General features: G+C 48.2%; 9 protein-coding genes across 9 annotated transcripts; 5 read left to right on the top strand and 4 right to left on the bottom strand.

Annotated features, from left to right (window-relative positions):
- Positions 1-64: 64 nt before the first annotated feature.
- Positions 65-1,928, bottom strand: EURHEDRAFT_296435 (MFS transporter). The gene is made up of 6 exons (XM_040778258.1): positions 1,698-1,928; positions 1,619-1,639; positions 1,507-1,564; positions 788-1,449; positions 640-742; positions 65-590 (listed from the first exon to the last, which is right to left on the bottom strand). Exons 1-6 carry the CDS (start codon positions 1,791-1,793, stop codon positions 106-108), a joined length of 1,425 nt encoding a protein of 474 aa, XP_040641204.1. The 5' UTR covers positions 1,794-1,928; the 3' UTR covers positions 65-105.
- Positions 1,929-3,913: 1,985 nt separating this feature from the next.
- On the top strand, positions 3,914-5,476 carry EURHEDRAFT_529036 (type III PLP-dependent enzyme; the record flags this gene model as incomplete). The annotated part of the gene is made up of 5 exons (XM_040787093.1): positions 3,914-4,103; positions 4,164-4,559; positions 4,616-5,167; positions 5,220-5,288; positions 5,433-5,476. The coding sequence occupies 5 exons, from the start codon at positions 3,914-3,916 to the stop codon at positions 5,474-5,476; spliced, it is 1,251 nt and encodes a 416-aa protein (XP_040641203.1).
- Positions 5,477-5,943: 467 nt separating this feature from the next.
- Positions 5,944-6,976, top strand: EURHEDRAFT_513391 (urate oxidase; the record flags this gene model as incomplete). Its single annotated transcript, XM_040786162.1, has 3 exons — positions 5,944-6,083; positions 6,139-6,785; positions 6,843-6,976. 3 exons carry the CDS (start codon positions 5,944-5,946, stop codon positions 6,974-6,976), a joined length of 921 nt encoding a protein of 306 aa, XP_040641202.1.
- A 257-nt stretch (positions 6,977-7,233) lies between these two features.
- On the bottom strand, positions 7,234-7,846 carry EURHEDRAFT_400531 (mitochondrial 54S ribosomal protein uL13m; the record flags this gene model as incomplete). The annotated part of the gene is made up of 3 exons (XM_040780018.1): positions 7,234-7,358; positions 7,412-7,772; positions 7,826-7,846. 3 exons carry the CDS (start codon positions 7,844-7,846, stop codon positions 7,234-7,236), a joined length of 507 nt encoding a protein of 168 aa, XP_040641201.1.
- Positions 7,847-8,219: 373 nt separating this feature from the next.
- EURHEDRAFT_449911 (40S ribosomal protein uS9) lies at positions 8,220-9,040 on the top strand (the record flags this gene model as incomplete). The annotated part of the gene is made up of 4 exons (XM_040783855.1): positions 8,220-8,265; positions 8,348-8,370; positions 8,597-8,668; positions 8,750-9,040. 4 exons carry the CDS (start codon positions 8,220-8,222, stop codon positions 9,038-9,040), a joined length of 432 nt encoding a protein of 143 aa, XP_040641200.1.
- A 540-nt stretch (positions 9,041-9,580) lies between these two features.
- On the bottom strand, positions 9,581-11,377 carry EURHEDRAFT_409726 (RNA-binding protein). Its single transcript, XM_040781169.1, has 7 exons — positions 11,157-11,377; positions 11,082-11,091; positions 10,955-11,029; positions 10,879-10,900; positions 10,772-10,824; positions 10,203-10,718; positions 9,581-10,144 (listed from the first exon to the last, which is right to left on the bottom strand). The coding sequence occupies exons 2-7, from the start codon at positions 11,082-11,084 to the stop codon at positions 9,647-9,649; spliced, it is 1,167 nt and encodes a 388-aa protein (XP_040641199.1). The 5' UTR covers positions 11,085-11,091; positions 11,157-11,377; the 3' UTR covers positions 9,581-9,646.
- Positions 11,378-11,860: 483 nt separating this feature from the next.
- On the top strand, positions 11,861-13,777 carry EURHEDRAFT_409724 (uncharacterized protein). Its single transcript, XM_040781168.1, has 2 exons — positions 11,861-12,048; positions 12,191-13,777. Exons 1-2 carry the CDS (start codon positions 11,961-11,963, stop codon positions 13,285-13,287), a joined length of 1,185 nt encoding a protein of 394 aa, XP_040641198.1. The 5' UTR covers positions 11,861-11,960; the 3' UTR covers positions 13,288-13,777.
- Positions 13,778-15,415: 1,638 nt separating this feature from the next.
- EURHEDRAFT_473395 (mannosyltransferase complex subunit MNN9) lies at positions 15,416-19,168 on the top strand. The gene is made up of 7 exons (XM_040785369.1): positions 15,416-15,900; positions 16,004-16,013; positions 16,086-16,241; positions 16,325-16,601; positions 16,659-17,068; positions 17,487-18,672; positions 18,727-19,168. Exons 1-7 carry the CDS (start codon positions 15,708-15,710, stop codon positions 18,745-18,747), a joined length of 2,253 nt encoding a protein of 750 aa, XP_040641197.1. The 5' UTR covers positions 15,416-15,707; the 3' UTR covers positions 18,748-19,168.
- Positions 19,117-20,476, bottom strand: EURHEDRAFT_450001 (Zn(2+) transporter YKE4; the record flags this gene model as incomplete). The annotated part of the gene is made up of 3 exons (XM_040783858.1): positions 19,117-20,066; positions 20,136-20,286; positions 20,360-20,476. The coding sequence occupies 3 exons, from the start codon at positions 20,474-20,476 to the stop codon at positions 19,117-19,119; spliced, it is 1,218 nt and encodes a 405-aa protein (XP_040641196.1).
- Positions 20,477-20,571: the final 95 nt, after the last annotated feature.

Below are 20,571 nucleotides of genomic sequence, written 5' to 3'. Positions count from 1 at the left end.
TTATTGTATATTATATTTATTAAAATTGGATGTATGGTACCGGGGTTTGCCGTCAAGCAAGTATGGTACATTAGGGTCAGACACAGACGGATATGTACATGCTATTCAACTATCCAGCAACCGCTCCTGCTCTTCTTCACTCTCACTCTGATGATCCCCAGTCTCCCTATCAGGCCTTTTACTAAGCCATAACATCGGCACAGCCGTAACTCCCGCAAGAACCCCCAACGACCACGCCGTACTCTTCCACCCAAATCGATACGTCACAAATCCACCCCACAACGGCCCAAGAAACAGACCCAAAAACTGCGCCATAGTCTGGATCCCAAATGCCTGTGCAACAGCGCCCTTCCGGCCGAAGATCCCGGGCTCCGCGCGCTCCATGCCTTCGAGCACTTGTTGTGTTTCGACGAAAAGGGCCGGGACAGCACTATTGAGGAGGGCGCCGATTATGGTGAGAAGATTTATGAGGAGGATTTTGTGGGCTGTGTCGTTGTGCTCGACGAGGTGGAGGCAGACTAATGGCGGAGAGAGGAGGAGAAAGCTGGTGAAGGCTACGATGCGGTTGCCGTATTTGTCGGAGATGTAGCCTGTTTCATTAGCTTCTTGTCCAGGTAGCGCACAAGGGGGAATTCGTACCAAAATAAGGCTCGAAAAGGGCCGTAATGGCAGATGGGAGAAATGTCATTCCGGCTTCAAATGGGGTCCAGCCGTATGTTGACTCGACGAAAATTGGGATCGTCTATGGTTGTTAGTACACCATACATATATAGAACAGAGAACATACCGCATCAAAAGCAGAAAATAGTAATCCTTGAACAAGCAAAGCCCATAGCGAAATGAGCACCCGCGGCTGCCGGGCAATCTCCAACAGAGCAAGCTTGTGCTTGTCCTCTTCAACCTCCGCAGGCTCCCCAGGAAATGTGTGATAACCACCATCAGACGAATGCATATGGCCATTTCCAATACCATTTTCATCAAGTCCAATGCTGATCCACTTTCGCGCCACCTTCTTCTCAACAACCGCCACCCGCATCACCAGATCCACCCCGATGATCGCAAACGCCATGGCAAACACCGCATTATACCCAGCTGCATTATACACCAAACCACCCAGCAACGGTCCAAGCAGGAATCCCAGTGTAATTGCAGACCCTAAATACCCAATCGTCTGCCCCAGATTACCAAATTCCACCGTATCGGTCATCAGCGCCAGGCCGGCCACGGCAACCATGGCCGTTGCACCTCCTTGGAGTAACCGGGCAATAACGAAGAGCCATACTGTATGTGCGATGGAGAGCATCCCCATCGATGCACCGAGGAGGATCAGACCGAGGAAGAACGGGTATTGACGGGTTCGTGAGACGTCAACTAGGTAACCGAAAATAGGGCAGCAGACGAGGGCTACGGCGGCTTCGCACATGAGAAGGACGCTGACCCAGTATTCTCCTGCATCCTGTTAACCGCCGTTATTATTCCTGGTATGTTTCTGGGAAGGTATCGTACGGTCTTCATATGGGACTCCGGCTCGGTCACTCAGCGCGGTTGGCATTACGGGAACGATCTGGGTTTCTTAGTGGCCCGATGCATCGACCATTGAATTTGAGTTTCTGCTCACCATCGCATAGAGAAAGTAATCCTATCCACAGACACCGGTTAGTCTTGTGGTAAGCGGCCGCGTCAATCCCCAAACGTACCGTAAAACACGACATCCACACCGTCGCGATTATAAACCCCGTCGACGATCGAAACCGCAGCATCCACGGAAGATGCGCATCTTTATTCGTGGCCATATTAAATGCTGTGCTGAATATTCTTCAATTCGAGAAGAGGTAAAAACGGCGGCGGTGGAAAAGTTGATGAAAGATGAAGGCGAGAAGCCAATTGAACCGCTTTTCTTTTTCTTGACACTTGTTGTGGCAATCAATTCAGGCCATACTCTTCGCGATTGACAGCTGTGGCTCCTAGCAGGGGAGGATCGGATTTGCTTCTCGTTGATCGCGATGGAACTGTTGTCCGTCATAGCGGCTGAAGAATTAAATTGACGCTGGGGATCCGATTACTCAGGAATCCAGTCCATTAACACCATCGCCATCGCGCATCGCAGCATTGTCAACAACCTGCATTCGAGAATAGAATGAAGTATTGCATTCACAAGCCAGAGATGAAGTTATCGAAGCTAGTGAGGCCATGATCCGATTATCACGCTTCGATAGCATCCGCCTCGGTGCGTTTAAAGACTTGCACAGACACCGAGCTTACAGGGACCTCCAACCTTTAATCTATGCGCCCGTATCGGTAGCTTCCTTCGACGAGACTGCGATACTATGAGTCTCAACGATACAGAATATATCGATATCAATGCCATCCAGCACACAGACCTAACGTCGCTAAATATTCCCAAGTCAGTCCGTTCGCAAGATCTGTATCATACAACACTCCTATGATGCTGTATGGAGCACAGAATCCTGATGATGCAACCGAACTCGTGGCGTCTGCCTTCAGCGACTGGAAAGAGTAGCACCTTATGCAAATGTCGCCATCCTGGCTCATGAGGCTAAGGATCAATAGTCAGGAGCTGATGCTTCGGATCGCTCCTTAGGGATGTGATGTCTCATGCATTATACTATGCTGCTTGGTTACTCCTGCCCGCCTGCAAAGCTGTATCTGGCTCATTCCACGGTAGTAATATACGTAGTTCATCTCCCGTGCTGGATATGATGTTATTATGCACATCTGTTAACTCAGTCGTGTCTAGCCCACAAACAAGTCTCTCAGTTTCAGCACCGCATTCCGTATGCATCTTCAAGGGACTGGGGCGTGAGGCTTTTTCTTGTAGCTGTACGGAGTGGCCTCCCTAATAATGCCTCAAATATTCGACTGCATGTCTCTCACTGGTTCTATTTCCCAGTCATCATTCACTGGGTTGTATGCTGTGCTGCCTAGTCGTCCAACATGACTGTCTTTCGCGTCTTTAACTCTAGCCTTCCACCTCACCTCATGAGGCATTTGAAATTTATCCAACGATGTGCTGGCATGCTCAACCCAAATGGCACGTAAATTCCAATCTGTCCTGAGGCTTCAAGACATGTGGAACCGTTTTGGTGCATTCTGTCGTACTCCACTCATCATTTGATCACATCTCACTCCATCGAATATCATCGAGAACATCGCTCAGTTTTCTGGGTTCAGGCACCTCATGTAGCGACGAACAACAGTTTCCATCGGATCCACAGCGGCAATCGCCATCCAGTTCCGGCGGCTGTACATCAGAGGCCCACCGACTCTTCGTACATTTTCTCGAATCGACCCGTCACCAAACAATAAGAAATATGATATGATTGGCAACGGAGCACAAATCCTCGTGTATTTCGTAATTTTTGTCCTTGCATGAATGGGGGTCCAGGCTTCCACCAAAAAGAAAGTAAACAAAAGCGCCAATTTGTTGCACGTCCCCCGGCAACCGGCACGCACACTATAGCCTGAATAGGGAAGTTCGACAAATCTCACGACATCAAACCATCACGAGTTGTGTAAATCCACAAGGCAAATATATTCCAGCCCTTCGAAAAAGCCCATACTTGTACACAACATCGCGAGCCAGCCAGTAAAGGACAGCAGAGAGGGGGGTTCCGTAAACAAGCTCTCAGCTCTCGCGACGATCCTCTGCACCCATGATGCAGCCATTGCTGGTGCGCAGCCTCAGCTCACCACGTCTTCACTTTCTCATTTAAAAATCCACTGTTCTCGCACACGAATTTCAATATGTTTCTGTGTTCTGTCTATGTGCGTTTATGCGCCTGGTCTCTTTTCCCAATTCACATAGTGTCATTGCTCTGTTTGCATCCGCCCTGAGTTGATTTAATAACCCACATACGTATATTTGACTCCGATGGTCCTCATTGGTGATAAAATGAAGCTCCCTAGCGCATTCAACCCAGATGAACTGGCGATGTTCGTCATACAAGCTCGCCTGGCCCTGTTGGACAATGAATCGGGCAATGTAGAAGACGACGAACCATTCTTTGTCGCAGATCTGGGGCAGGTATACCAGCAGCATCAACGGTGGACTCGCAATTTGCCTGCCGTTCAACCGTTTTATGGTCCGTATGGTCCCTTCTTATGCTACTTTGTTCTTTGAACATCGCTAATGGATAAGAAAGCGGTCAAATGTAACCCGGATCCGACACTGTTGAGGTTCCTCGCGGAACTAGGCACTGGATTTGACTGTGCCTCGATTGACGAGTTGAAGAGAGTCCGGAATCTGGGGGTGGATCCATCCCGGATTGTCTTTGCTAATCCATGCAAAGCAGCATCTGCATTGTGTACGGCACGGGATATGGGTGTGACCAAGACGACTTTCGATAACTTGGACGAGCTGGACTCGATCAAACAGTTCATGCCTAATGCCCAGCTGTTTTTGAGGATATATGCCAGTGATGACGATGCGTTGATTCAATTTGGTGACAAGTTTGGTGCTTCCCCCGAAGCAACGACGGTATTGCTTGAACGAGCTTGGGATCTGGGCCTTGAAATTGTTGGGGTTAGTTTTCATGTTGGTAAGTTCTGTATTCCTAAGAACCCAATGATATCATGATGCTAACAGAATGCCCAGGCACTGGAGCAACCAATCATCAGTCATTCGTCGACGCCATGGAAAGAGCAGAGACCGTCTTCAACCAAGCCACTCGAATCGGGCATCATCTGCAATACCTCGACATAGGCGGTGGGTTTCAAGACGCAGGTTTCGAGCGCATGGCATCTGGTATCAAAGAAGCCGTGAAGCTATACATGCCTCCAGAGGTCCGCATAATCGCAGAACCCGGACGATTCTATACCCGTAATGCATACACGCTGGTCTGCAAAGTTATCTCCCGACGATGTCAGATTGGCAATGATAAGTCCAACCCGGACATGTTATATCAGAACGATGGCGTGTACGGCAATTTTATGAATGTCCTGGTGGAGAAAGAGATCATGCGTCCATCGCTTGTAACACCGGCACTCAGCTTAACAGACTCTCGAGCAGAGTCGTCACGAGTAGACGGAGAACACTGGTACAGCATCTGGGGCCCGACTTGCGACAGTGTAGATTGCGTGACTCGCAAGATGCGGATGGATTTGGAAGTCAAGGTCGGGGATTGGCTGATGTACAAGAACATGGGAGGTGAGTCTCGCATCATCCGAAACGATGAAATCAGGTGATTGACATGAAATAGCGTATACCATGGCAACCAGCACACGATTCAATGGGTTTGAAGCCCAACATCCGGTAATTTATATCAACAGCGAGTCGCAGACGGAAAACGAGAGGATGATGCCTCTTGGGATGACGGAATCGGTGGTTCAATATGATACACGGTCTGATCAGCCTGAGATTATGTCCTGTTCAACTTGATTCAAAAGTCCTGTGCTTCTTTGCGTTGTTATAGGAATGTATGTGATGAATAGCATTGATAAGGTTCGTGGCGGCTAATATGTTCGAGTTCAAGTCCCGTAAGAGAAGGAGTGCAGGAAAATCAGCCCACTCTCACATAAGGAAAAGCAAATTAGAAACTAAGTAGCGAGCAAAGTGACAGACGATATTCAAATACTAGTCTCTTAGCTGATAAGAACCATTCCTGATAACGAGATAAGAGCTCCGTTGGACACGGCCGTCGTGCGGGCATCGGAGGCTGCCGATGGCCGTGGGATACAGACCGCGTTTCTGCAGGCACCACCCATGCTATAAAAAGCCACGAGTCACTTTTGAAATGGTCTTGAGGAGGGAAAACAAGAAGAAGCATCGGATTGGATTATTCGTGATTCAAATTGCAGTCAGATAGCTATCCTTATCAATTGATAGCTTCCCCGCAAATCGCTTGTTAGCGCCTATCTACGGCTTAGATCCAGTTCTTTACACTTATTCTACCATTATATACCATCAGCTTTCCTCGAGTCAACATGTCCTCTCGACTATCCGCAGCTCGCTACGGCAAGGACAATGTGCGCGTGTACAAAGTCCATCGGAATCCCGAAACAGGCGAGCAGACCGTGGTCGAGATGACCGTCTGCGTGCTATTGGAGGGAGAGATTGATGAGTCGTAAGTATTTCTTGTACTAATTGCCATGAGACAAATACAAGCTAATATTGCGAAGATACACAAAAGCAGATAACAGCGTCATCGTCGCAACCGACTCCATCAAAAACTCTATCTACATCCTCGCCAAACAGCACCCTGTCACACCCCCCGAACTCTTCGGCTCCATCTTAGCTTCCCACTTCATCCAGAAATACCCCCACATTCACGCTACCCACGCTACCGTAGTAACCCACCGCTGGGCGCGCATGGACATCGACGGCAAGCCTCACCCGCACTCGTTCGTCAAGAACGGCGAAGAAACGAGAACCGTGCAGGTGGATGCGACAGAAGGCGTGGGTATTGATATCAAGACGGGTATCCGCGGCTTGACGGTGCTCAAGAGCACCAACTCACAGTTCTGGGGGTTTTTGCGGGACGAGTATACCACGTTGCCGGAGACTTGGGATAGGGTGTTGAGTACGGATGTCGCAGCTGATTGGCAGTGGAAGCGGTTGAGGGATTTGGAGGATGTTCGTGCAAATGTGCCCAAGTTTGATTCTACTTGGACGGCGGCAAGGGATATCACCCTGAAGACCTTTGCGGAGGATAACAGTGCTAGTGTTCAGAACACGATGTACAAGATGGCGGATGAGATTTTGGCGTATCAGCCGTTGGTAGAGACGGTGGAGTATTCATTGCCGAACAAGCACTATTTCGAGATCGGTATGTTCCCTTTTTATTCTGCCGATTCATGGAACTTGGATTCTAACTTCTCCCCAGACCTCAGCTGGCATAAAGACCTCAAGAACACGGGTGAAAATGCCGAAGTATACGCTCCGCAGACAAACCCCAACGGTCTGATCAAATGCACAGTGGACCGGTCGTCCCCCGGCCAAGTCAAGGGGAAGTTGTAGATATATATCCATCTAAGGGTTGATATTTAATATCAGTCATTGGCGTTGTTTAACCGTCTAGATAGGGTATTCATTTTGGCGTTCCTATAATACAATAACATCACTTCAATCAGACAATCGTCATCTTGAGTAGAAAAGACATAACTGACTCGTGGTGTAGTATAATCACAAAACGCCCACCGATGCGCTTGATCATGAAAACAGTAAAGGAAATACAAGGATTACAGATAGAAAGAAGAAAAACAACCCAGCAATTCTCACGACGCCTCCTTGGTGGCCTCAGCCTTGAAAGCATGCTGAACTTCAGGCAAGCCTCCAATAATCGACTCGTTGCCATATTTGATAATGTTCTCCTTGTACGGGTGATGAACACCTTCAAAGGCTGTGACAGGTTAGCCAAAACCCTCAATGAAATAGCCTAGAACAAGCACTCACTCTTCAACCGCGCCAACCTCTTCGACTGTAACCGATTCTTTGGCAACATCCCCTTAACCGCCCTCCGCAAAACCTCCCCACCACCCCATTTCTCAATCATCTTGTCCATAGTCATGCTCTTCAGACTACCGGGCCGGGTATTATGCGTGTAGTACAGCTTCTGGAACCGTTTCTTCCCCGTTGTGCGCAGGTCGTGGCAGCCCACTGCAACGACATAGTCGCCGCAGTCTGTCGACGGGTCAAAGATGGGCTTGTGTTTGCCCATTAGAAAGAGAGCGATGGAGGAAGCGACGCGGCCGAGGGAGCGGGGGTCGGAGCCGACATCGACATGGTGCCAGGCGCGAGAATAGGCGAGACGAGTCTGTATTCGTTAGGATGGTTGTAAAGATAGGCAAGCCATGAGGCATAGCTTACTCTTCCGACGGTTTGCGACATGTTTGTATTTTCGGCCCCAGCGACGAGGGCAGTTTATTTCGAACGAAGGATGTAAGATGAGTCAATGCGTTACTGCAAGCTAAGACAAACAAACAATGAGCTAATTTAGTAACGCTGGCCCTCTAACTTGATAACCTAGCCTATCCTTTCCTCTACCTCTACTGCTCCTCCGGCCCGACCAACGCGGAACTTTCTATGTCACGTGATTTCCCACCGCCCGCGGCCGAGCCCTAGACCCAGGTGCACTAGCGCCGCACACTAAGCGAAAACCTGCCCGCACGGAACAATCTCGATTCGAGCGACCAAGCAATAATCTCGACAACTTTACAGCACACTCCCTCTCTCGACAACCGACAAGGGCCATTCTATCACCATGGCTTCCGTCCCGAGTGTGCAATGCTTCGGCAAGAAGAAGACGGGTATGTTTTGCATTTTTTCACGTCGCAGTGGAATTTTTTGATGGTTGTGGGATCGGGGTTGCTAACGGGATTTTGATTATAGCTACCGCTGTCGCCCACTGCAAGGTATGAGAATACTTTTTCCTGATGAGTCCTGTCCTTGTCCTTTCTACGAGCGATTGGCGATACGAATGGCGTCGAATGGAATGGTCGGAATATGGGAACAGAAAAAAAAAAAAAAAAAAAAAAAAGATGATGAAAGGGAGGAACCGGTGGAAGGAAACCAATCGCTCTCGCTCTTGAATTCACACATCGCCTGAGATTTGAAACGAATACTGAGACTGTGATACAGCAAGGCAAGGGTCTTGTCAAGGTTAACGGCCAGCCCCTCTCTCTGGTCCAGCCTGAGATCCTCCGCTTCAAGGTACGCCGCAACCACCGCCCCGTCGAAAGAGGAAAGATTTCGGAAAGGAGGGACAACAATCTAACGAAAAGTGATGAATAGGTCTACGAGCCCCTCTTGATCGTTGGCGCCGACAAGTTCGCTGGTGTCGACATCCGTGTCCGCGTCTCCGGTGGTGGCCACACCTCGCAGGTCTACGCCATCCGCCAGGCCATCGCCAAGTCCATCGTCGCCTACTACCAGAAGTACGTCGACGAGCACTCCAAGAACCAGCTCAAACAGGCTCTTGGCCAGTACGACCGCACACTGCTCGTTGCCGACAACCGCCGCGCCGAGCCCAAGAAGTTCGGTGGTCGCGGTGCCCGCGCAAGGTACCAGAAGTCCTACCGTTAAACGGACAGATCGACACACCAGTACATTTTTTTTACGAAAAAAAAAGTATATCTACAAAATACGAGGAAGAAGGATTACAAACATGTCCTATTTTTCAATGGTGTTGGCTCTGCTTCGTTTGGCGGTGGTTTCGGTTGGGAGAGAGGGATCATTGGGCGACCGAGAAACGTCCTGTTCATGGTGTTGTGGCAGTTGATTGGGTTTACTGGCTATTTCTCGGATGGATTTAGTATAGGCCAGGAATCTGAAATATCACCCGTTTTCTGTTTTCTTCTGTTTAAAACAGGGAGCCCTGCATTAGTGTTTTATCTGGGTCTGGAGTTGGCAATAAAAGAAAAACCTGCAACGCGTCCCTACGGCCCTTCGTATCCTCATCATTCGAGTTGTGTTCACTGCCATCTCATTCTAAAGGGCCACGGTAGTTGCATCTAAAGAGTAAGATCGTATAATTGCATTCTATTGCATAACTGACCTAAAATAGACATTACAAAGCCAAATGGGTAGATCTTACTCGACCTTGGCGGAGAACTAAAAAGCATGAAATAAAAAAAAAAAAAAAAGGGTATATCATTAGATGAAGGTCACTCCCATACCATTCAAGTGTTGTTAGACTCTGTCTGCCCAGCAGATACCGCCGTTCACCGAAGAATGACTGTCCAAATCATCGTGGATATTCTCGTAATCATCCTCTTCTTCGTTCTCGGTTCCATCAAGCGAGAGAAGCTGGAAGCGATTTGGGCGCGAAACTGGCTTAGTTGGTGCTGGATGCATGTCCTTCTTCGGCGTGATCTTGGCCAGTGGCTCGGCACATTCATCTGGGTAAAATGCAATCCTCATGCCCTTGTACGTGCGACGGGACATCATACAAGTACGTGCAAACAGAGTATTGTGGACGGAATTCGTTGAGATGTATGCATTGCCATGATGAAACTTGATGGAGATGACAATGAGGTTATGAATATGGTCAAGGTCCCTCCGAATCAACTCTTCCGTGATAAATGGGCTGACGTTGTTGATGACCAGGACCCGGGAAGCTCCTCCGTTGATTTTGGCTCTGACATAAGAAGGAAGGTAGAATTGACGGTCACTCCACGCTGTATCTACCTGGAAGTGACTGTTAGCATATGGAGCACGACGCAGTAGAAGGGATGGGCCAACGTACGCGCTTACCAGCCACATGAAGGCTGTTTAACTTCGTATGATGCAAAAAGGCGTATGCCGCACCCTCATCAACGAAAGATACATTTGCAAAATGGTCGCGAGCTCGAAGGTAGATGTACAGAAGAGCACCACCCCTAACGACGTCGGTGATATCTTCATGAGTGACCCGTTCTGGTAGGTTGCGGATCAAAACAGTTCGCTGACCAGTGGAAGATTGTTCGCCTTTCGAGATATCCTCGGAATAAGCTTTCCCTTCGCTATTCGGCGAGACAATGACGCCATCCTCCTCATCCTCATCTTCGTCATCTTCGCAATCGTCAAAGCCACCAGGTACTCTATAGTCATTGATCGTGTTTTTATCGTCCTGGTACTTGCGAGTGTGAGCCGCAGTCTCCGTAGGAGTCGAACCGTTGGTATTTTCGTTGAATTCAATGGGTTGTGGAACAGCGTTCTCGTTATTGTGGTCGTTATTATGAGACAGAGGCTTCGGTTGTGCTTGCGCACCGTAGATCAATATCTATAAAGCAACATGTCAGTAGCGTCAACTGCGATTGCAACAGCGGAACTTACATCAAGAGTTTCCTGCGACAATCCCCCGTTCAGAAGCGAGCCTTTTAACTTTGCTGGATGCTGTCAGTCAAACTCAATATAGGTGTCGAGGCATGTGGATGGTATACCAAATTGATACGACGCTTGAAGCTGGCAGAGGATTAGCTCTTCAAGTCATGCCCATCCATGCAAGGTAGAGCTCACCAAATTCTCATATTCCAGCTTGGAGATAGTAACTGCATTGAGACTTTGCGGCATGACATCTTGAGGTGGAAAATACTGTTTCAGGAAGATAAGCGACTGACGGTATAGCTGGATGGATTGCACTCACCATTTTGGACCTGTCAAGAAGTTGATAATTAGTCCTTACTCTAGAATGAGAGATATACAAAATGGCTGAACTTACCTCTGCAACAGAGACTGGTAGTAAGTCTGATCCAGAGGAAAAAGGGAAGAAACTTTGGCCATGATTATCTCGCAGTGACCGGTCTGATACGGCAGAAAAGTTACAATTGGAAGTCATCCAAAAAAGGAAAGCGGCAGAGGAGAAGCCAAAACAGAAAGACTTGGAAGAAAAGATGTACCAATCTTTTTATGTTTCTGTATGTATGGCATAGCTAACTGTTCTTGGGCAGACAAAAGGAAAGTCCCATAACGTCACTCTACGTTGGCTCTGCAGCGTGTCTTTTGGTGTTTTGCATGCTGTTCATGCATGGCCAATCAGTCCAACTTGTTTACTGTCAATATATATTCAGTCATCTAGACTATCTACAACTCCAATAAAATACTGCCAGCTGAAAGTACTGGTGACAGCAATGGTGATGATGATGTGATAAGATGAGCAGCAGATCAAGTCATAGGGCAGTGTCTGAGCATAGTGTACGGTACTATACTGTACTATACGGTAATTATGCACAAGGGCGTATCAGTGGGTAGAATAGTGCATATATATGTCCAAAAATAGTCTAGTTCCGGCAGTGAGTGGATCAATCCGGCCCGCCATGCGTACAAGTCACACGATGGTTGGCCCGTGACCTGCCGTTTGTCTGGGTCCGTGTACTATGTATATAATAGTTGGTAATTTTCCCCGCAGTCTTTCTCTGCGTGTAACAGAATATTATATTTTGCTTAGAAGAAAGAAGAGAGAGAACAGAAGGAAGACAGAAATGTTGAGAAAGGAATAAGCAGATGTTGCGGGTTGGCATATAAAATGTATTTCCCCTCCTCTTCCTGTTCCTCGTCGTCGTCGTCGTCGTCTGTGTATTCCTCGTCCCAAGGATCTTCCACCACCAGTTCCTGTAAGTTTGCCCTCTCATCCAACTGTCATTCTTCTGTATGGACAACATTCTTTTCTTTCCCCTCTCCTTCCCATTCTGCAGTTGAACACGTGTGGCATACCTTCTTAGTTTCATGATTGCTGATCGCGTGCTTTCTTTCCAGCCTCACATCGTGGATACCGTCAGCCGAGTTTAATCTCCAGGCCATCGCTAGTAACTCACCCCACACCCGTTTCGTTGTCTTCCTTGCGCGATCTGACAGCGACTTCCTCGACTTATAATCCTCCTTCCCCCTCCTCCTCCTATTCTTCTCCTTCTATCTGTTCTCCTCCTACACGCTCAACTTCGCCGACCACGGCTACTGCGGATAGTTTGGACTCTCTTAATCTCTCAAGCTTCTCTTCCCGACCCATCCCCATCCCAAAACCGGTTTCTACTGCGGACCTCCCCGTCACCCCACTGACCGGCCGTTTCGAAAAAGGTTATTATTTCGCACCGCAGCAAATTGATCAATCTCCTCCATTTGAGGAAAAATTCTCTTCGCATAGAAATTTCAAAAACTTCGACTCTCACGGTCGCCATCATCGTTCTCACCGTCGTCGTCATCATCATCATCATCATCATCATCATCATCATAATCATAATCATCACTCACACTCCCACAATCTTCACCAACACCATCACCAGTCTGCTCCAAGCATGCGCTCCGACAACTCGAACTTTTACTCCCCTGTCATGTCCTCGGCCATGCCACCCTCTGGGCGCCCTGCCTCTCCGCAATCGTCTCGATCTCGCGCTCAAAATACCACAAAGTCCGTCCCTTCCTTTCACCTCAGTAATCTTCCACGCTTCCATCCTACCGTCTACCCCTCTACCGGCTCGCAGACTGCGATCGGACAGCAGCAACAACAATCTCAACTTCCAATGCAATCACGCCACCATACATATCGCCAGTCATCAGGCTCCTCCTCTCGGGATGGCATGCGGCAGCTGATGGAGAGTGTGACCTCCTCACGAGTACCTTCGGGACAGTATTCTCCCAGCCCATCTGCTCCTCGATTGGATCCCCTTCTGAGCCCGGGTCCTGTCACTCCCTTGGTTTTGGAGGAAGGTAACAGCTATCTCAGTTCCGGCGCATCCGGTGCGACAGATCCATTCGCGAGAGACTCTCTGAACGCGGGATCCGCGTCGGATAAGATCGCCCGCGAGGGGGATCGAGCCTGGCAGAAGAGCAGCATACTAAGTGCTAAGGGTCGGTGACTGTTGCCGGTTGCCTGCGGCATGGCCTTGGTCAAAAAGTCTTGGTCTATGTTTTTCTTCGCGTTTTTCGCCCTCCACTCAGTCATGGTTTATTCAAACGGCATTATGAAGTCTCTGAATTGATTATAAACTATAACCCAGCGTCTAGCATCATCATCATATGTCTAAATTATACCCCCCAATGGCATCACCGACCTTTTGATATACTTTACTTTTATGTCTCGTGTTAGTCATGGATTAAAAGGACAGAACCAGACTGTTCTGACTAGGACAAATGGCTCTGGACAATAGAATATGTTCAATACTTCCATGTTGTAACTCGTTATTGTATACGGCTTGCGTATTCACTGCTTCTAAACAATTACATGTGTTCTATCCTGTGGACGTTCATCACTTTATTATATCCTTTCCGCAATCTTAAATTATCTCCTTCTGACCCTTTTTACAGCGTTGTGTACCATTCTTATTTAAATCTCTAGTTCTTCCACCACAATGAAGCTCATAGAACAAACCTATAGGCAGTCTTGCTAGCCTTCATTAGAGGCTTGGCCTGATATACGTTGGTATCGCTCATATTTGGATTAAGGACTTTACAATCGATTTTGAGGTGGTTAGGCTAGACTTACAATCAATTAATGCTCACGCTCGAATGAATATTAATTTTTATACAGGGGTAGGAAATGGCGCCAATACAAATATCAGGGATAGGGCTGGAGAAGACTGTCCGTACTCTTCCTTTTGTTATTTTAACGTCGTCTTTCAATTTCGCCATTTTTTCCTAGGTCACACATACTTCAATTCGTGCGGACACAGTAGAAAGATCGTGCGAAATTACATACCCCAATCAGGTAAATACCGCTGTTCTCTATTTGGATATCCAGAAGGAAGAGTCATCTGTTCTGCACCCACTAGGACCTGGCCAAAGCCAAACTTTGATTCAACTTCAGTCCTCGCCATATATAACTAGCGCTTCAATTTCAAAAGCGAGTTACCACTGGGTCCTTAGCAAGCAACCACTGCTTTGAGTTACTGACTGACACAAATCAAGAAACATGGACTAGGCCACTTGGAACCTTCAACCAAAAACAAGCAGATTCCCAGATACTATTATATATATCGACAAGAAGACACATGAAGTCCGTGACTTGGACCGTTAAGGCTCTCTGGGATATCAGTTGAATGCTGGTAATAGCCAGCGTATTGCTCCTCAGCGGTTGCTTCTTGACGTCCTCAAGATGATGCTCCGAGTTCACTATCATTTGTGACGTAAATGTTCAAAAGTTCCTCGACTCGAAGACGTGTCTAAACTCCCATAGGATCAAGAAAGAGACAGCCAACATTTGAAATGTTCGCCTAAAAACGATAATTGGACAGCCCGGCCATTCTTACGGAGTCGCAAGCTCTTCTAGATCAAATCTTAAACGAGGGGGTTCATTGACAAACACACTGGTAACGGCCTACTACTAAGTCATTTTGATAGGCACGGTACATCTCTGGGGTTGGAATCTCTGGGGCAGAATGTCTGAAGTTTCCAACTCGTGCCTTCTGCGCTCAGGATCTTAGCGTTTAAAGTTAATAAAAACTGAATGTCATTTGTAATCAAAACTTAATCTAAGGGATTCGAATTTAAAATGACACTTCGTGCAGAGTAGGATGGCGTTATTGACGGAGTCGAGGGAGAAATTGATGAGTTCTTTTTGGCTCCATGGCCCGACCTACATAGCAGCAGAGGCATATTAGTTCTTGTCTATTTTGAACGAATTTCGTTGGTATTGAATACTTTACCATCATCCTGTTTGACCACTTGACTTATGTGCCTTGGGATACTGCTGCACGCTCAGCAATCCTCTCCACATAGGTGCCGGATTTCGAGCTTGGTTGACATGAGGGCACCATCCAACTGGCCTGATTTGGAGCTTTTTCTGAAAATGACATTTTTAATGTCTCTGCTCTACCATCTAGAGTATTCCGTATGTTGTACTTCGTAGTAGACTCAGATAGAATGACTAGAATGATGTATATGCGCTAACCTAATCGGGCAAGGTCTGTTCCTGCCCGGAGTTGGGCCATATCCCCGAGTCTTTCGGTTTTGCGGGGCGATCGCTTTACTAAGAAAGTCCATATTCTCCAATTCTTCCCCCTCCACTCTCTTCAATGTGACATCTCTTTAAATTCTTACTCCTTTGCTACCAGCTATTTGTCTTGCCACTTACTATCATTTCGTCCGTTTTCCTACGCAATTGACCGTGTAATTGAACGACGAACGACCGACCTTTTACCACCGCGTCCGATAGCGGACTCCCGCAATTATCTCAGCTTTTTTCGTCGACAAGCAAAGCTATACAGCGCCATAAGCTCACCACAGGTTGATACATACAAGAGTATACAAAAATACCAAAAGCGCAGAGATTCTACGCACAATGTCATCCACGCAACCGCCGTTGGCGACAGCCACAACATCGGGGATGGCAGGCCAACCGAACTCCATATTAGCAGCGACTGGCGGCGATAGCAACAATAGTAATGGGAATACGGTAGCGCCCAAAGCGCAATCTAAGGAAAACTACAAAGGGTTTGTGGCGGGAGTATTCTCGGGAATCGCGAAGTTGAGTGGTATGTCTCTATAATACCTGATTTCTGGGTCGCAATGCTCTGTTGCTTGTGTGTGCGCAATAGATGGGAATATGCGAGTGCTAACAGGACTTTTCAAATATAGTTGGACATCCGTATGTTTCCTACCGTTTTCCATCTCAATGCTGCGCGGGAGTCAGAAAGATAACCAATTGTTGATCGAACAGATTCGATACTGTGAAAGTTCGACTGCAAACGTGCTCAGATGGCCAATTCAAGGGTCCATTGGACTGTGTTCTACGAACAATACGGATTGAGGGCGTGAGCGGGTTATACAAGGGTGCCACGCCACCGCTGGTCGGATGGATGGTGATGGATTCTGTGTGAGTTCCAGTTCTCTCGCGAAGACAAAGAGGAAATGGACAGCATGGACAGCATGGAGAGCGGTCGCTAATGATAACTGCAGTATGCTTGGCTCTCTGACATTATACCGGCGACTACTTCTTGAGCATGTCTTTTCGAACCTTCACACCCGTGCATTAACTCCATTCAATCGAGGGAGCCAATCTGATATGCGTACACTGCCTAGTTTCGGGCATGGTATTGCAGGTATAATGGCGGGTACTACTGTTAGCTTTATTGCTGCTCCGGTTGAGCATATTAAGGCTCGGTTACAGATTCAATACGCGGCAGAGAAGTCCCAGCGCATGTACAGTGGGCCTGTTAACTGCCTGCGCAAACTTGTAAGTTTGGGCCTCTTCTGAAATTGACTATGAAAGGATCGCTGATAGGGGAATTAGATGAGAACGCACGGTATCTCGGGTGTCTACCGTGGTCTCTGTGCCACAATCTTTTTTCGATCCTTTTTCTTCTTCTGGTGGGGATCTTATGATGTCTTAACAAGGTGGTTCAATGAGCACACAAAGCTGTCGGCACCAGCAGTCAACTTCTGGGCCGGTGGTATCTCCGCCCAAATTTTCTGGATGACATCGTACCCGTCTGATGTGGTCAAACAGCGTCTCATGACGGATCCCATGGGCGGTGCTCTTAACGACGGAGAGCGGCAGTTCCCCAGGTGGAAGGATGCAGCGAGGGCTATTTATCAGGAGCGTGGCTGGAGAGGATATTGGCGAGGCTTCGTGCCTTGTTTCTTGAGGGCGTTCCCAGCGAATGCCATGGCCCTGGTTGCATTTGAGGGTGTGATGCGGTCGTTGCCATGATCAATGGCAGGGAGGGTGTAAAAATAATGAACAGATAGGCTGTACTTATATATACTATGAACATTCTATATGGATGGCTACTACTGTATCGAAGCGTCATCGCCTGCCGTCATATCACTGCCCGCATTGGGTCACCGCTCTCGGTCCTCACTCCGCTGGACCTTGTACAGAGGTTACAGAATCCAACCTCTTTTGCTCCATCAACATCAAGGGCGCAGAAGACTCTCAGGAGAGTTTCTCGGTCTGTATATCCATTAATTCTTGCCTTGAGACTGTCTTTTTCGCTCGAACTTTCTTCATCATACCGATCCTCTTTCCGTCCGTATTGTTACGCTACTATGTCTGCTCGCCAGTTCCTTGCGAATATATCTGGGTAACGAGACAGTCTTATCACTCGCCTGCCTAGAGAAAGCCACCTACAAATCCTAACTTACACTCATTTTGCACCTTTATCTTTCCTCTGGACACAATGGCCGTCGTAACACGCCGGCGTACGAATCCTATCACTCTAGTCCTAGCAGCTCTGCTAGCATTCGGATTCATCACTTTCCTACTTTCGCCCTCATCCTCTACACCATCAGCCTCTACTGCATCTGACGACACGTCTTCGCAGTCACGGAAAGAAGATGTTGCCGAGAACCCGCTTTCCCCGCCTACGAAGCCGTTTCTAAGATCACAACCCGCCCGCGATGATGGATACCGTGCTCCTCCGCCTGTTGTGCACTACAACCTCAATAGTCTGACAAGCACTAGCGCTTCCGCAAAAAGTGGTGAACGGATCCTTATCCTCACGCCACTGAGCAGGTTTTACCAGGAATACTGGGACAACGTGGTCCGGCTGAGCTACCCGCATGAGCTCATTTCTATCGGGTTCATTGCGCCATCGACGAAAGATGGAAATGCGGCTGTTGCGGCACTCGAAAAGGCTATTAGCAAGACACAATCCGGGCCGGTCGACTCTCGGTTCGCGAGTATCAGCATCCTTCGGCAGGATTTCGAGCCGCCGCTCACCTCGCAGAATGAGAAGGAGCGGCACAAAATGGAGAACCAAAAGGCACGCCGCGAGTCTATGAGTCGTGCCCGGAACAGTCTTGTCTTTACGACTATCGGACCCAGTACCTCCTGGGTTCTTTGGCTGGATGCTGATATCATCGAGACACCTTCCACCCTCATCCAAGATCTGACCAGCCACAACCAGCCTATAATCGTGCCGAATTGCTACCAGCGCTACTACAACAAGGATAAGAAGAAGATGGACGTCCGGCCCTACGATTACAATTCCTGGGTGGATAGCGGGACGGCCCAGGCCCTGGCGGCGGAGCTGGGTCCTGACGAGATCATCCTCGAGGGATATGGCGAGATGGCTACCTATCGGACCCTGATGGCTCATCTAGCGGATGTGGAGAATCCCGATCCTGAGCGAATTATGCCGTTGGATGGTGTTGGTGGGACGGCTTTGATGGTAAAGGCCGATGTGCACCGTGATGGTGCCATGTTTCCAGCTTTTCCGTTTTACCATTTGGTTGAGACGGAAGGGTTTGCTAAGATGGCTAAGAGACTGGGATATTCCATTTTTGGGTTGCCCGAATATTTTGTAAGTCCCAATCGTTCTGAATCTTGACTTTACTTAAATGCTGACTCTTTCTAGGTATATCACTACAACGAGTGATGGCCTGAGACAAACTAAATCCTTATAGATATTTTTCCTCTTATTAATAGACTCTCTAGCGCTGTGCGCATATCTTTCCAAGTGATTTTGTCTCGCACTACTTTGGTTCAACAGAATCTTGGGGTTTCGGCGCTGATTAACTTGGTATCATGTGTCATGTTTTATTATTAGACTGATTGATGAGGGAAATGCAAATGAGACTTGAGTATTTATCATTAAATCTAGACCTAGTATCAGCCTTCAGGTTGTCAATCGAGTCTATTCGGTTCGACGGTTTTTGCATTGTATGCATGGTAGCGATGCAATTAATCCCAAGAAATCCTGTTCAAGTTAGCAACGAAATTTCACAAGAACAGGAAGAAAGGCAACTCACGCAAGCATAATCCCAGCCCCAACAACAACAGCCAGAAACTGCACAATCGTCTTCCGAATCTCAACACCCTTGTTCTTACCCGTCTCCAACAATTCCGGAATAACAGACACAGTCCCAACATACAAGAACGTTCCTGCCGTAAACGGTAGTAGCATATCTCCCCATGTCAGACTGGTTCCAAACAGCCCAGCCGCAGCACCAGGAGTATCGGAACCAACAGAGGTAGCATCTGTACCATGTCCACTGAGTTCCTGCACTGCAATTCCGATAAGTGTACCCAGGAAAGCTCCGACAGCGGTAACAAATTGCGCGCCCATGGCCTTCCGCTTTGAGAAACCGGATTGCACAAGGAGCGCAAAGTCGCCAACTTCGTGCGGGATTTCGTGGAAGAAGACTGCGACGGTAGTTGTTGCACCGATGGTGGGAGAGGCGTAGAAAGAGGAGGACATGGCAAGGCCATCGGTGATGTTATGAGTAAAGTCTGCGATGAGGTTAAGGTAGCCGCCAAGCTTAACACTGGGGTTTATTTCCTTCTCGTCCTTGGTGGATGTTGAGGAGTCGTGTTGTTGGGTGGCAGCAGGTTTGCGTTGCTTGAGCTCGTTGTCGCTGGTTTGCTGGGCACCGGTTGTCACGGCTTGGGATTGACTATCATCCGCATGGCTATGGCCGTGTGAGTGGTCATGACCTTCCCCACCAGTTGCAATGCGCAGTGTCTTGTCCATAGCCACGAACGTAAAAAAACCAACCATAATACCCACACCCAGGAGGAGGTTCCGGTTCGGTTCGACCATGACGAATCGCACGTGCTCGGGAGAATCCTCGCCTAGGAAGATCTCGGGAAGGAGGTGAAAGAGTGTGTCACCAAGTAGGCCTCCTACGGCGAATGCGACCATGACCGAGAGGGAGGAGGGGTCGATGTTGGGCGGGCATAGGGCTAGGAGGAAGTCTGATTGTGGTGTCAATGATCTGGGATTCTCGGTAATAGAGACTTATCGTGCTACTCGAATAGACATACTTGGAGGCCCTGAGATATACAATGTCGCCAGGAGGGCATTGACGGCAGGACTACCGGGGAAGAGGACTGTAAAGATCTTGGAGGTTAAACTGGTGGTTTCGGGAATGGTTGCGCGTTTGTGCTCATTGAGGGTTTCCACCAGAGGGCATTTCTGTCATTTGCTTGGTTAGTTTTTCTCTTCATGCTAAAAAAAAAAAAAAAAAAGCTTGAAGACAGCTTGTTACCTGCAATTCCTCCTCAATCTCACCCACTGACAGCTCCCCGATAGGAATAGCATTGGCGGCCGCAAGGGCAGAGAAAACAATGACGGAGGCGACCACCACCAGTCCAGTTCTGCGCATTGCAGGCGTGAATCTGAATGCCATTGCGTATGAGAGGTTAGTTGAAATTCTGGTCAATGTTTTGACCAGACGAAGGTGAGGAGGTCGAAGATAAG

This window comes from Aspergillus ruber (assembly GCF_000600275.1).
Source record: "Aspergillus ruber CBS 135680 unplaced genomic scaffold scaffold00005, whole genome shotgun sequence".
Classification (NCBI taxonomy): domain Eukaryota; kingdom Fungi; phylum Ascomycota; class Eurotiomycetes; order Eurotiales; family Aspergillaceae; genus Aspergillus; species Aspergillus ruber.
Note: the sequence above shows the minus strand (reverse complement) of the source record. Positions and strands in the feature narration are given on the sequence as shown.

Bases quoted from the DNA above. Each gene is read 5' to 3' on its own strand.
- EURHEDRAFT_296435 (XM_040778258.1), bottom strand. From the start codon at position 1,793: ATGGCCACGAATAAAGATGCGCATCTTCCGTGGATGCTGCGGTTTCGA. The intron at 743-787 runs GTATGTTCTCTG...TAACAACCATAG, and splicing joins TATTTTCTGCTTTTGATGCG to ACGATCCCAATTTTCGTCGA. The intron at 591-639 runs GTACGAATTCCC...CTAATGAAACAG, and splicing joins CCTTTTCGAGCCTTATTTTG to GCTACATCTCCGACAAATAC.
- EURHEDRAFT_409726 (XM_040781169.1), bottom strand. The intron at 10,901-10,954 runs GTGAGCTCTACC...ATCCTCTGCCAG, and splicing joins AGCTGGAATATGAGAATTTG to CTTCAAGCGTCGTATCAATT. The intron at 10,145-10,202 runs GTACGTTGGCCC...AGTCACTTCCAG, and splicing joins TTCATGTGGCTGGTAAGCGC to GTAGATACAGCGTGGAGTGA.
- EURHEDRAFT_409724 (XM_040781168.1), top strand. From the start codon at position 11,961: ATGTATTTCCCCTCCTCTTCCTGTTCCTCGTCGTCGTCGTCGTCGTCT. The intron at 12,049-12,190 runs GTAAGTTTGCCC...CTTTCTTTCCAG, and splicing joins ATCTTCCACCACCAGTTCCT to CCTCACATCGTGGATACCGT.
- EURHEDRAFT_473395 (XM_040785369.1), top strand. From the start codon at position 15,708: ATGTCATCCACGCAACCGCCGTTGGCGACAGCCACAACATCGGGGATG. The intron at 16,602-16,658 runs GTAAGTTTGGGC...TAGGGGAATTAG, and splicing joins TTAACTGCCTGCGCAAACTT to ATGAGAACGCACGGTATCTC. The intron at 17,069-17,486 runs GTTGCCATGATC...GCCTGCCTAGAG, and splicing joins TTTGAGGGTGTGATGCGGTC to AAAGCCACCTACAAATCCTA.